This window comes from Hipposideros armiger, unplaced genomic scaffold (assembly GCF_001890085.2).
Source record: "Hipposideros armiger isolate ML-2016 unplaced genomic scaffold, ASM189008v1 scaffold_265, whole genome shotgun sequence".
Lineage (NCBI taxonomy): Eukaryota > Metazoa > Chordata > Mammalia > Chiroptera > Hipposideridae > Hipposideros > Hipposideros armiger.
In genome coordinates this window covers 420,858-436,748 of record NW_017731615.1, presented here as the reverse complement: position 1 = coordinate 436,748, position 15,891 = coordinate 420,858, and the positions used below count along the sequence as shown (strand labels likewise).

Genomic DNA, 15,891 nt, shown 5'->3' with positions numbered 1-15,891 from the left:
CCGTCGCCGGCGACTCACGGCAGCCCAGCTCCAGGTTGAGCCATTGTTCAGCATCTTAGCTGTAGAGGGCAGTGTCACTGGCCCTCATATGTGGGAGCGAGTTCTTAACCATCGCGCCACTCGGCCGGCCCTAAAAGCCCAGAATTTCAAGAGGAACATAAGAAGTCCTTTAGAAAATGACATTTGTCTCCTAATGCATCCTGTGATGCATTAAGAAGGATACATCAGCTCTAAGTAGAATTTCAGCCAAAAATGTTTAACTGGAATCTGACTGGGAATTAGACAATTAGAATTTAGGAACATTCTCGGGGAGTGGGGGTGGAGGGGAAGGCTTAAAATCTTCAAAAGTTGTCATGAAAAAACACACAAAAGGCTAGGGAATAATTTTAAATTAAAGAAAACTGAAGGGACATAACAAGAAACATAAGGCATGATCCTTCACTGGAACCTGAACTGAAAGAACAAAAGCACTAGCTATAAGAGTACATTACCACGACAAAGGAGGGAATTAGACTATAGAGAATATTAGATAATATGATTTTATCAAAGTTAAATTTCCTGAAGGCGGTATTTATATTGTGGTTATGTGGGAGAAATGTCCTCGTTCTTGGGAGATACATGCTAAAAGATTTAGTGTCATGTTGTCTATAACTTACTCTCAAACAGCTGGGCAAAAAAAAAAAGTTGAAGAAATGTGGCAAAAAAGTAAGTAACTGATGAATCTAGGTAAAACATATATGGATGCTTGCTTAATCATAATATTCTTGCAACATTTCTGAAGTTCCAAACTTAAGGAAATAAATGGTTATTAAACGAAATAATCCTTTATGAAAGCAAGAGAACAAACTGGGGAATTATAGGATGATTACTTCAGATCTGTGGTCATATATTTAAAGTGAAATGCATGTTTTCTGTTTTTCTACAACCATGATTCACTTTTTGGGTACAACCACAGAGTAAGCAGAAAGTTAGTTTAACCAATGTTGAAGTTTTGCCTAGTGAATAACATGGTGGAGGTTGACAAAGCATGCAAGGGAATCAATATAAAAATGGATTTAGAAATAGAAGGAAAAAACCACGTGATCATCTCAGTTGAAACAGAAAAATCATTTAACAAAATTCAACACCCTTTCATGATACAATATACTCAACAAACTACAAGGTGACTTTATTTGGAAATACAATCATTACAGATGTAATTAGTTAAAATAAGATGATGTCATACTGCAGTAGGGTGACTCCTTAACCTAACAACTGTTATCCTTAAAAGACAGACACACAGGGAAAGCCCTAAAGGCAAAGACTGGAGTAATACAGGTGCAATTCAAGGAACTCCAAGGACTGACGTCCTCTCCACCAGAAGCCAGGAAGAGGCAAGGAAGGGCTCTACCCAGGGCCTCAGAAGGAGTGTAGCCAGCTGTATCTTGATTTCAGACTTCTAACCTCCAGACTGTGAGTGCATACATTTCTGTTGTTTTAAGCTACCCAGTTTGTGGCACTTTGCTTTGGCAGTCCCAGAAAGTGATACAGAAGGAAACTTAACTTCCTCAACATACTAAAAAGCATTTGTGAAAAACACAGCTAATACCATAATGGTGAAAGAATGAAAGCTATCATCTAAAATAAGGAATAAGCTAAGAATGCTTGCTTTCACCACAGCTAGTTCAAACCAGAGCAATTAGGCAAGAAAAAGAATTGTATAAAAGGCATCCAAATCTGAAAGGAAAAAGTAAACCTATCCCTATTCATAGAGGACATGACCTTATATATACAAAAAATCCCAACCAACACACACACATAAAATAAAACTATTAAAAAAAATTAGGCAAATTTGCAGAATAAAAGATCATCACACCAAAATCAGTTCTATACACCAGCAACAAATATTCCAAAACTGAAATTAAGAAAACAATTCTGTTTACAACAGCATCCAAAAGAATAAAATACCCAGGAATAAACTTAACCAAGGAGGTACAAGTCTTACACTGAAAATTATGAAACAGTATTGAGATAAATTAAAAAATATCTAAATAAGTGGAAAGACCTCTGGAATTCAAGAGCTGGAAGACTTAATACTGTTAAGATGGCATACTACCAACATGATCTACAGATCAAAATGCAATCCCTATCAAAAGGGATAGGATGGCTAGAATTCACACACACACACACACACACACACACACACACACACAAATACATACACTGAATATAACAAGCTGGCAAGGATGTGGATAAATTTTAACCCTTGTACATTGCTGATGGAAATGTGAAATTGTACATCCACTGCAGAAAAGTGTGACAGTTCCTCAAAAAGTTAAACATTTTGGGTTGTCGGAAAAGTCATGACGTATTTTATCTATGTTTTTCAAAGGCCATTTAATTTATATAAAGAACAAAGATCAATGATATATTGCCCATTTTGTTCAATAATCGTATGCCATCTTTCAATGAGCTTCATAATTCCTCATTCATAGAAGGACCTGTCTTTATTTGCGAAAAACTGAACAACGTGCTGATTTACAGCCTCATCTGAATTGAACGTTATACCACACAAGGAGTTTTGAAGAGAGCAAAACAAGTGGAAGTCTGATGGTGCTTGGTCAAGCGAGTATGGTGGGTGTGGCAACACATCCCATCCAAGCTCCAATCATTTCTGACGGTTGATCAAACTTGTGTGTGGTCTCGCATTGTCGCGATGGAACACAACTCCTTTACAATTAACAAGCTCTGCACGTTTCTGGATGACAGATTCGTTCAAACTGTCCAACTACCAACAGTACACATTCGAATTGATTGTTTGGTTCCTTGGCAGGAGCTTGAAAAACACAACACCTTTAAAATCCTACCACAATGAGAGCATAACCTTCCTCTGATGAATGTCTGCTTTTAATGTCGTTTGAGGTGAATCATCAGGTCGGGACCAAGACTGTTTGCACACCACACTGTTGTAAATGATCCACTTCTCATCACCAGTTATCAGTCGCTTCAAAAAAGGATCGTTTTCCTCACATTTAACGAGCATATTGCAGATGTTTACATGCGCTGTCAAATGAACTTCTTTGAGTTCATGCGGAACCCAAATATTGAGCTTGCTTACGTATCCTAGCTCCTTCAATGGTCGTGAATGCTTGAATGCTGGATGTTCAATGTTCCTGCAATCTCTCGTGTCGTGTAACGTGGGTTTAACTCGATCAACGCCTTTATTTTGCCGTCATCAACCTCAGTGGGCCTCCCTGACCGAGGAGCATCACAGAAATCAAAATCACCAGCATGGAATTTTGTGAACCATCGTTGGCACTGACGTTCTTGTAGAGTGTCACCGTAAACTTTATGCAACTTTCCACAGGCTTAACACGTGTTCTTCCCTTTATGGAAGTAAAACAGTAAAAAATGGCAAAAATGCAGTTTGGTCTTCCATCTTCAACTTGTGAAATCTCCAAAACTCAACCAAATAGCCCAATTTATTTTTTTTTAGAATGAAGTTAGAACTGTCAGCTGTCTAATGACATAGCAATAACATAGATGCGAATGACTCTAGTACTTCCAAAAATGAAATAGTGCCATCTGTTGCAAACATGCGTCATGACTTTTCCAACAACCCAATAGAATTACCATGTGACCCACCATTCCACTCCTAGATATATACCATGCCACTCCTAGGTATGTACTTAAAAGAATTGAAAATAAGTACTCGACCAAATATTTGTACATGTATGTTCATAACAGCACTGTTCATAATAGCCAAAGGGTAGAAATAAACCAAATATCTACCAACTTATGAAAGAATAAACAAAATGTGGCATATATCCATATAATGACACATGCTACAACATAGATGAACCTCAGAAACACCATGTGAAGTAACAGAAGCCAGACAAATGGTCACATATGGTATGATTCCATTTATATGAAATATCTTAAAGTAAATCCTGAGACAGAAAGCTGGTTGGTGGTTCCCAGATGCTGGGGCTAGAGGGTACTTAGGGAAGAGAGTAACTGCTTAATGGATACAGAGTTTTCTTTGGGGTGACGAAAATCTTTGGAACTAAATGAGATGGTGGTTACAAACATTGTACATGTACTGCATGCCAGTTAATGGCACACTTTAAAATAATTTATGTTATATGAATTTCACCTCAATAAAAATGTTTAAAAAGTATCAAAGTCATTTGACCTGTATACATTCAATGTTGATAACCATGCTACCTTCTTATTAAAAATTTATCCTTAAGTGTTTTAGAGTTCCACTCTTATATGGCCTATCTGCAATGTGAACTTTTCTTCTCACTCTATATGTTCACCCTCAGTATCATTAACACATAGCTTACATTAGTATCTATACAATGGCAATTACCAAAATCTTATTTTAAGACCAAACTATTTTTCAAAGATCCATAGTCATAATATATTAAACCAAGTCTTGGTGCCCCACATTCACCTTAAGATTCAACATGTATATAATAGGAATCCATTATCAAATTGTCAAAACTACTTTTTACACTATAATTTTTATTTTCATTAATGATACACTACCTACAGTCACCCTTAGTATAGCAATCTGAGAGGCGTTTTTGAGTCCTCTTTCAACCCCATATCAGGTTTATCATCCTAATATTTCCTGAGAGAGGCCTATAGTTCCCTTTCTTTTTATCTCTCTCCCCATACTAGCTCTTTTTTTGGTATACTTTAAATTTATACTAATATTTTAAAGATCACTTCCCAACAGGAATTTAGTACAACTTATTATAGAGTACCTATAATAAAAGCTGCTATAAAGATACCTGATTCCACCATGAAGAATTAACTGTTATGGCAATTCTTTTACTGTAGTAAAACAACTAAAACCTGGAAAAATTATATGAAACAACAGTTTTCAGACAATGAACAACAAGCAGCTCAAAACTGATCTGTGAGGGGGGAAGAAAAAGCAAATAAGTTAAACTGTATGAAGGTGCCAAATTAATGACCAGAGACAGTTTTTAGATAATAATGCCTAAGTGGAATCCCATCAGAGCAGAATGGTCTACCAGAATTGAGAAGATGAAGACAGGAGTTCAGAAAGAGTGAGAAGACTAGAATTTGCAAGGAAGGGCACCAAAAAAACAGCGACAGATACACCAAGCCTCAGAGATATGCAGCAAAGTCCCCGGAGTCTTTGGTTGAAAACTGCACCAGGTATATGAGAGGAAACTTTCTGAAGCCAAGGGCTAAGAATAGTTCAAGTTTTATTCTGAAAAGATCTTTTAATAGGCAGGGTACTGGGTCAAATCCTCATACCTTACTGTACGTCTAAATAAATACTAGAATAAAAGCTGCTCTGGACCTTCCAAAATTTATAATTATAAGCAAGCCTAGAAAGGACCAAACATTCACAAAACACCTAACACATGACAAAAAAATCCAATCCTCTTTAAGGAACACTAGAAAATTAACCACCCAATAACATAAATTCAAAATGTTTGACATTAAATCAAAACCATCAAAGAAGCAGAAAATAATCCGTAATGAAAAAAAATCAACAGAAATAGAGACACCAAGAAATGAAATATGATAGAATTAGTAAAACATGCATCTTAAATAAGCCATTGTAAATTTTATATGTATATTCAAAGTTGTAAAGGAAAATACTAACATGATAGGTAGAAAAATGAAATACATAAAAAAGAAACTTAAATGGACATCTATATTTGACCATACAGGGGGTGGGGGTGGGGTGAACTAGAAGATATAGTAATAGACATACAGTCTAATCAAAATGAAACACAGAAAGAAAAAAGGTTTTAACAAAATGAACAAAGCCTCAGTGAGTGAGCTGTGGGACAATTTCAAGATGTCTAACACACATGTAATAGAGGAGTCCAGGAGCAGAAGTAGGGGGCATAGGAGAACAGAAAAAAATATTTCAAGAAATAATGACCTAAATTTTCACAAATTTGAAAATTATAAACCAAGTGATCCAAGAAACTCCAGAAACCTCAAGCAGAATCGTGTATATATAGATATATGAATATATATTGATATACCTCCATATACCTATATATCTGTATATCACACTGTTACAGTTTTAATAAAATTGCAAAATCCAGAAAGAATAATCTTAAAAGTAGCTGGGAGTTGAGGGAGAAAGTAGAACATATTACATACAGGAACACAGATAAGAGTAACAGCAGACTGCTTTTCAGATATCATGCAGATGACAATGAACATTCTTTAAAAATCCATCAGCCTGAAAACTATAACCCAGAATAAAGTGAGGACTCAGTACTTCTCAATTTCAAAACATACTGCAAAGCTACATAATGAAAACAGAGTGCTACTGGCATATATGGATAGGCATATAGATCAATGGAATATAAATGAAAATCCAGAAACACTCACAATTATGCTCAATTGATTTTCAAAAACAACACCAAGGCATTTCAATACATGGTATTTGGACAATGGATACCTATATGCAAAAGTACAAGTTGGAACCCTTCCTTGCACCAAACACAAAAATTAACTCAAAATGGATCACAGACCTAAATGTAAAAGTTAACACCGTAAAACTCTTAGAAGAATATATAGGAATAAATCTTTGTGATCTTCGATTAGGAAAAACCTTCTCAGATACGATTTCATGCACACGGTGCCAGAATTAAAAAAAATAAACTGAACATCAAAATTTCCAACTTTGTGCTTCACAAGATACCATCATGGAATCGCTAAAGACAACCCACACAGACATGAAATTTTTCTGCAAATCATGTTTGAAAGCAACTTGTATCCAGGACATATAAAGAACTCTTAAACTCAACAATAAGACAACTAAATTTAAAAAGGAACAACAAATCTGAATAGATGTTTCTCAAGAAAAGATATACAAATAGTTAATAAACACTTGAAAATAAGCTCCACATCATTTGTCATCAGGGAAATACAAATCAAAATCATATAACACTTCGTATCTACTAGGATGGCTTTAATCGAAAAAGAGAAAAATACATTTTATTTTAGCAAAGATATGGAGAAACTGGAACTCTTGTATATCACTGGTGGGAATATAAAATAGTGCAGCCACATTGGAATACAGGCTGGTAGATCCTCAAAAGGTTATACCATATGAGCTAGCAATTCCACTCTTATGTATATACTCAAGTGAAGTGAAAAACATGTCCACACAAAAACTTGCACAGAAATGTTCATAGCACCATGATTATCAACAGTCAAAAAGAGGAAACAATCCAAATGTCCATCAATGGAAAATTATTTAATAAAAATGAAATGCTGTTGAATGCCACAATATAGATGAGGCCCAGAAACATTAAAAAAAAAAGAAGCCAGTCACAAAAGACCAGAATAGGTAAATCTACAGACAGAAAGTTAAGAAGGAGGGCGGGCTGTTGGTGGTGTGGGGAACATGAAGTGACTATTTAATGTATATGGAGTTTCTTTAGGGATGATGAAAATGCTCTAAAATTGATTGTGCTGATGGCTACAAAACTCTGTGAATATGCTAAAGCACCACCCGACTGTATACTTTAAATAGATCAATTATAGACTATGTCAATTATATTTCAATGAAGCAGTTATATTTAAATCCAATTATACTGATAATTACATTAAAACCAATGCTTTAATAAACACTTCAATGAAAACAAGTGGATTGTCAGACCCACTGATGTTTGTCTACAAGAAACCACATTAAATATAAAGATACAGAAAGGCTGAAAGTAAAAGGATAGAAAAGATATATCACATAAACACTACTCAAAACAAAATACCACTGGCTATACTATTAGAAAAAGTAGACTCCAGAAGAATATTGCGAAGCATAAAGAGAATGTTTCATAATGATAATAGGTCAGTTCATAAAGACATAACTGTAAATGCATATGCAACTAAAAGAATTTCAAAACACATAATGCAAAATCTAACAAAATTGAAAGGAGAAACAGATAAATCTACAATACAATCATGACTGCAGATTTCAATAGTACTGCTTAGGTAATTAAAAAACAAATCAGTAAGAAAATCAGTAAGGATATACAAGACTTGATCAATACTCTAAAAGAGCTTGACCTAAGGGACATTTATAGGCCACTTCACCCAACAGCTTAATAAATATTCTGTTCAAGGTCCCATGAAACATTCTTCAAAATACATAGCCCATATTCTAGGCTATAAAAAAAATTTCAAAGGCTGGCCGAGTGGCTCAGCTGGTTAAGGGCTTGCCCAAGAGTGCGAGCTCTGAGCAACAGGATCACCAGTTCGATTCCCACATGGGCCACTGATGCTGTGCCCCAAGCTGAGCTGCCAACAGGTGGCAGGATGGCTCAGCTGTTGAGAGCATCTGCTCCTAACAACAAGACTTTGGTTTGAATGGTGGGCTATGCCCATCCGCAACTAAGACTGAACTCGGCACGTTGAGCTGAGCTGCCACCCAGATGACTCGGGATACAGCATGCGCTCTTAACAACAAGGCTGCTGATTCGACTCCCACATGGGATGGTGGCTACACCACCCACAACTAAGACTGAACTCGGCACCTTGAGTTGAGCTGCTGCCTGGATGGTTCAGTGGATAGAGCGTGCACTCCTAACAATGAGGCTGCTGGTTTGACTCCCGCATGGGATGGTGGCTACACCCACCCGCAACTAATTGAACACAGCGGTGCTACTGGACTTGAAGCTGAGGCTGCTGCGCCCTCCACAACTAAGACTGAAGAACAACAACTTCGCTGTTCCCCTCCCCCAATCCCCAATAAAATCTTAAAAAAAAAATTTTCAATAAACTAACACTTAAATCAAACCACTTGCCAATTTCAATAGAATTAAACTAGAAATAAATAGCAGAAAAGCTATGTAGAAAATATTTACAAATAAAACATTTATAATAGCCCAAGAGTTAAATTTTAAAAAAAATCAAAAGGGAAATTATGAAGTATTATGAGCTGAATGAAAATGGAAACAACATATCAAAATCTGTGGCATGTAACTAAAACTTGCTTAGAGGGAAACATTAACAAATGTTATAATAGAAAAGATGAATTCAATCATTAATGTAGGCTTTTAAGAAACTATAAAGAAACCAAATGATAGCAGAAAGAAATAAAAAGGAGGATTCAATGAATTAAAAAATGGAAGAGAGAAAAAAGAAAACTTAAGTTGGTTCTTTGAAAAGATAATTAAAATTGATAAACTTCTAACAAAAGGAAAAAAAAAGGACACAAATTTGTACTACTAAGACATCATTACAGATGCTACAGACATTAAAAGAATAAGGAATATTATAAACAATCTTATGCCAACTTGGATGAAATGGACAAACTCCTCAATAAGAGGCCAAAAAACCAAAAAAACCCACAGAACCCATTGTTACTCGAGAAGAAATTAAAAATCTGTACAGCCCTGTATCTATTAAAGGAATTTAGCTCATAGTTAAAAACCTCCTACAAACGTAATTCCAGGTCTAAGTAGTTTCACTGGTGAATTCTACCAAAATTTAAGAAACAAATATATTACCATTATAAAAACTTTTCCAGAAAATAGACAGTCTATACAACCAAAGTTATAGCAAGAAAAAAAACTATAGGCCAGTATCCCTCAGGATACAAAAATCCTTAACATTTTAGCAAAATGAATCCAGGAATGTATAAAAAGGACAAAATATTATGACCAAGTGGTGTTTATCCCAGGAATGCAAGGTTAGTTAATGAAGATCAATTAATATAAATCACCATTTAAACAGACTTTAAAAGAATCATATGATAACCTAAACAGCTGCACAAAAATCACCTGACAAAATAAACAACCATTTTGGATAAAAACATAGCAAAACTAGGAATAAAAGGAAGGGTACTTCTCAACCTGATAAAAAGCATCTAAAAAACCAGCAGCTAACACTATACTTGATGAAACACTTGATGTTTTTGGGGGTGATGAACATGTTCTGTATCTTTTTTTTTTTAAACTTTATCGGGGAACAGTGTTTTTTTTCAGGACCCATCAGCTCCAAGTCAAGTTGTTGTTTTCAACCTAGTTGTAGAGAGCGCAGCTCACTGGCCCATGTGGGAATCAAACCGGCACCCTTGTTACGAGCACCGCGCTCTAACCAACTGAGCCAACTGGCCGCCCTATTCTGACTACAGTTACCAAAACTTACACTGTACAGTTAAAATTGGTGAATTTTATTGTATCAATAGTTGATTTTTAAAAACCATAATATTTAAAAAGTTTAGTTCTTTAAACAAGAGTGTTGATTATAATAAAAAAAGTATTGCTCATGTATATCATTCACTGTGTCTAAGCATTTATAAACAATGAAGTTTAACTTTTAATTAACAGGTATATGATATATATTTATATAATTACGAGTTGAACTTTAAATAGAAGATGGCCCTGCTACAGTCCATACTGAGAATTCAATATTGAACTCTAAGAAAGTAGGAATTTCTGCTAAAACTGATTAATATTAATAAGTAATAAAACCAAATATACCACACAACAAAAAAATTAGCTTTAATCTTTTATATAACTGTTCTTGTGGTCTTATCTTACAGTATATTTCTAACAAAGCACTTAAACATATAAATTACCTGTCAGTTGACTAACCTAATTCAAATTGTGCTAAGAATTGGACTAAAATTTCCGTTCATCTTACACTTGAAATTCATTCATTTTCCTCAAACCAAATCACTCAACTACCATCAAAATATTCAAGAAATGGGTATTTTTAATTATAAAAATAAATGTAAAAAATGGTATCCATTATTATCTAAAGTACTTTCTGTTTACTCAGTCATATACATAAGGTCTAATTATATTACTAGAGGAAAATGATCATTCTTTAAGCTCAAAGCAGGAAGCTAATATCATAAGAACATTTGTATTTCTACTCTGCTAAAGATGGACAGGAATAGAGACAAGAAATTTGCCTTTTACACATTTTGTTCATAGAAAAATAAATGACTATGGGCGTAGCCAAATGTAGGCTCTATTAACTAACACTTATTAATGGAAGGGAGGAGATATTTCAACTATAATACTAGTTGATAATAAGTATTAACCCATATTTCCACTCCTTTATTAAAAATGGAAGTCAGCACACCTCGCCAGACAACCCAGTATGAACAGAACTTAGCTGATACTCAGACTAAAGGGTAACATGTACACCTAAATAAAAATGAGATTGATTTTTTAGATAGGATGTGGGTATTCTAGTTTGTTTTTTAAAATAATGTTTATTTATCAAAGGAGGGCATTAAGAACAAATAAAGCTAAAGTGGAATTAGCTCGTTTCCAAACCATTAATTCTGCAGTTCACTCAATCACTAAGGTTTCATTGTGAATTCATGTTTACTTTAAAAGCACATAAACACTATAACATTTTACCTTTATTCCCCAACTCTGACTAGTCCAACCCTCAGATAATGGTTTACATTGGACAAAGTAAACATAAGCAGGCTTGTTTTTAAAATAGTGAGGATATCTACACATTCCTTAAAAATACAACTGAAACCATATAACCACACGAGCTAAATAGTAACATCCCAAACTGGCTTTCACACATTCATAAATATTGCTGAGTTTTAAAAGAAAGATTCATGCATAAGATGAGTAATAAAAATATTAGTTACCCTTCAGATGACTGGATTAAGAAACTGGTACATTTATACAATGGAGTATCAATCACTCCACTATAAAAAAGAATGAAATCGTAACATTTGCAACGATACGGATGGACCTAGAGACTAGTATGTTAAGTGAAATAAGTCAGTCGGAAAAAGACAAATACCATATGATCTCCCTTATATGTGGAATCTAAAAAACTGAATGGACGAACAAAGTAAACAGAAATAGTCTCAGAGATATAGAGGAACAACTGATGGTTGCTAGTTGGGAGTGGGGTGGGGATGAGGGAGAAGGGGAAGGGATTAGACAGCATAAATAGGTAACTACAATATTGTCACAGGGATATTGAAGACAGTTCAAGGAATATAATTAATAATGTTGTAAACATTTTGTAGGGTGTCAGATGGTCACTTCTTGTTAGGGAGACCACTTCATGGGTGGGGTAGAGGCTTGATCACTGCACTGTACACCTGAAGCTGATGGTGTATAATATTGTGAACATATAGTCACAGGAAGTGGAGTATAGTTGGGAATGGAGTCAAGGGAATTGTGATAGATATGTATGATATGGCGTGGGGAGTGGGGCAGTATATTGGGGGGATTGTCACTTGGAGGTGTAAAAAGTATAACTATTGCACTGTTGTACAGCTGAAACTAATTTTAAAAAAATGTTTATTTCACAAAAAATAAATTTAAAAAATTAGCTAAAAACACTGAAACTTTCCAATTATCGATTTAAATTATAACTACCTATGATTAAATAGCATAATTTAATCATCAAGTTATTCTACATTCCAGAATAAGATAAGTTTAACATTTTAGCATTTGACTTAGTCAGTCATTAAAGAGAACTCCCAACAAGAACATTACTGGCCAACAACAAAGGTTTTTTCAAATATCAGATGGTTAAATCTAGAGTTAATACTCAAGACAACCCTAATAATGAGAATTATACATCTCTTTCAAAACTTAGCTTTAATAAATCATGAACATTTGACAAACTGTTGGTGTTGCAGAAGTGATATTTTAAATCAAATCTTTCAATGATACTTCTATCCTACCTGTATCTTCAATAAATTCCACACATTTTTCAACAAATAGTGGTATGGGCTTCTCAGATGTAACCAGATCCTGGAGGGGCATTCCAAAGTAATTACTTTCCCAATTTCTACGTGTTGGTGGATTGAAGTTCTTAGTTTTCTTTCTCTGCTGTAAGAAAACATATTCAAGTTAAAACTATTAAATTAAAATTAATTCAGAATAACATTAGTATTGAGTAATATAAATACACATTTTGTATCAAAAGAAATATTTAAACACTACATCCAACCATGCCCATCAATACTGGACTCAATAAATTCTGCTAGAAGCAGCAACTTGAGCAATGGAAAAAGACAAAAGGGAACAGAGAAAAAATGGCTGACTAGAAAAAAAAAAGTTCCCTTTTGAAAATAATAGGAAACTGAATAGTTAGGGAAATTAGAAAAGATTATTTTCAATGCCTATGCAAAGGAAAAACCAGGAGCAAGCAATGCTCAAATCACTTTAGTTGTGGTCTGTACAGCTATATTTGTAAAAACATAATATAGCTTTAATTATTGATTATACAATAAAGCTATGTAGCTCCACAAACTTTTAGTCCCATCATTTGTCCCTTATCTTCCCATTTTCTTTCCATCTACTGACTCTATTTCTTAATTAGAGATATTTTTCATAAGCCATGGATAAAACATTTTCACAATAGTAAAAACAAAATTAAATATGAATTTTCAGAGTTTATGTTCAATCTAGCATTGGGAGAAAATGGGTTAACTAGGGAGTGAACGTCTCAAAAACCTAAGGAAGTATTGTCTGGATTTCAATTGTTGAGAAGATTCTGATTCAGTCTTTCCAGAGTAGGGCATAGTAAGCATCTCCACAGATAACTATTGTGCACCCCCAGTTGAGAATCTCTAAAATATAGGAAGATGAAGAAGTTTTCAGAAATTCAAACATATTAGATACAGCATTTTTATTGACAGCCCTTTTTCCTTTTTCAGTCCAATTTTATTTACAAATTTGTATTTTCTCTGATATAACAAATTTGTCGTATCATTACTGACTTAAAAAGAGGATAAAAATATACCATTTCTAATCAGAAAGTGGGTGTGTCTGTAGGGGAGGGAATACAGGCAGTGCTTTCAATGCCTAAAGCAACAATCATCCTAATCTCCTATTCTTTCTGGAGGATATTCTCCTGTGGATGGATCCCCCATGTACAGAAGGTGCCAAAAAAAAAATGTATACACATTTTAAGAAAGGAAAACTGTATTAAAATCGTAATACTCAACAATTACTGATAAAAAACGATGAATACAAGTCATGTTTGACTTCTGCAGTTACAAGAAGTGCTCAAAGTGTTTATCATCAGTGTGCAAACACTTCTGATTATGGTGAGCTACTGCTTGAGCAACACTGACCAAAGTGTCCACTTGTATACATTTTCATTTTTTTTGGCACTCCTGGTATTCTTTCAAGTCTCTGGATATCTTGAATAATTAACTAAGTCCTTTCTTCATTTCAATTTCAGGTCGCTCCACCTAACAAACCTCCATTTTCTAAATCCTCATATACTACCATCACTCTCTGGTAATACAGATTACATACACTATAATTAGATGTCTGGAATATTGCCAACAAAGCTTTAGTGTTTGACCTGGCTCAAAAACTAACCTGCCAAATTAAGTAGTATGGATCCTTACTCCTTAAACGATCCTTTCACTACCACCACCACCAAAACAGGACAAATGTGTAAGTGGAAATGAAGAAGCTATAATTTCAAAGCTGATGTAGGGATACACTGGCCAAGTCCTCTTTCTCAGGAGCACTACAGTACTTTTCTAGCCTGCAAACCACTAGCTACATGCACCATTTGATTAGAAAAGTGAAATGTGAGGCAAATTTTTTGAGAGTGGTAATACAGTGGTGAAAAGATTATATGAGGTAAATTAATGAAAATAGCAATAACTAGTCTATGGCAAGAGCAACAGGAATGAATAGATAAAAATATTTTAACAGTTTGCAATGTCACATCAAGAATACAAAGTTTTAAGAAAAGTAAGCTAGCTAGTCCTAACTGTTCCAATCAACTCTGGTGAAATCCTCTTATTAAAACTGCCCTTTAGGAACCAATCTAAACTCTCAGATGACTCTGAAAACATTCCACACTTACTTACCGTTCAGATTACAGGGGGGAGAGGTGAGTGTAAATTTTATCTAAGTAGCCCTTGAATACTTTACTAAAATTGAGGAGTGCATACAGGGAAGCAAAATAATGGAAATTCTCTGGCATACGCTTGAGGAATATTCCCCAAGGTCCATAAAGTTACAAGGGCAAGTTATTTAATTCCATAGTTACATCAAGATTCAGAGCTAGTAATCTAAGGTAATGAAAGGCTAAGTGGCTTATAGCATGGAATTTCTGCAAGCTATAATGGGGTAATTTACTAACAGAACTGCCCTGATAGTCAAGTTGCAATAGGGGGGAAAAAGCATAAAAAGCTTATGTAACTTTTAATTTTTCTACTAATTGACACTGCTTTAAAAAAAACTCTACACATAAAAAGTTTGGATTAAACATTCTTGCATTAGCTTTATGATGAATAAAAATGTATACAATTCTTTTTTTCTATAAGTGATAGATAGTTCTTAAGCAGCAGAATCACTTCAGGGAGTTCTAAAACGATACACACCTCCTTGGTTAAGAGTTGATCTATAACTATAAATTTATACCAATTCAAAATGACTTATATAATTTAAAACCTATTTCATAAATTAAACCATCTAAGGCTAGATGATTACAACTGCTATAAAATGTAACCAAGATTTTCTGAAATGCAAGAAAAAGATGAGGAATATGGTTATTTGGTCATTCATAGCTTATGGTAAACTATTAGTCAGAAACGGAGTCCCCAATTAAATAATTGTGCCAGTTGGAAAACAAGATCTGATTTATGATAATCCAACTTTTCATTCATTACCACATTCATACATATCTTAATTTCTACCTAAATGCAAATGCTTCCAGTCTTTCTTTCTGGCTACTTAAGCAAATCTCATGTCTACAAAAGTATATCCACAGTAAAAAAAATTCCATCACAAATAATGTAAATGATATTATCAATTAAGTGTCCAGCTGATATTAAAAACTATTATTAGTACAAGTAAATAGGACCAGAAAAAGGCAAATAAATAGCTCTTTTCCAGAAACTGCTCTCCCCCTTTAGTAATATCAGCAACA

The 15,891-nt window shown here is 34.5% G+C and overlaps 1 protein-coding gene across 4 annotated transcripts in view; it reads right to left on the bottom strand.

Annotated features, from left to right (window-relative positions):
* ARHGAP5 (Rho GTPase activating protein 5) overlaps window positions 1-15,891 on the bottom strand; it is an 87,572-nt gene that overhangs the window by 28,421 nt on the left and 43,260 nt on the right. For 3 of the 4 annotated variants that reach the window (XM_019656768.1, XM_019656767.1, XM_019656766.1), the window contains exon 3: window positions 12,674-12,821. In XM_019656768.1, coding sequence (XP_019512313.1) covers window positions 12,674-12,821 — 148 coding nt within the window. The remainder of the gene's footprint in view (window positions 1-12,673; window positions 12,822-15,891) is intronic. The other variant, XM_019656769.1, reaches the window with a different exon arrangement.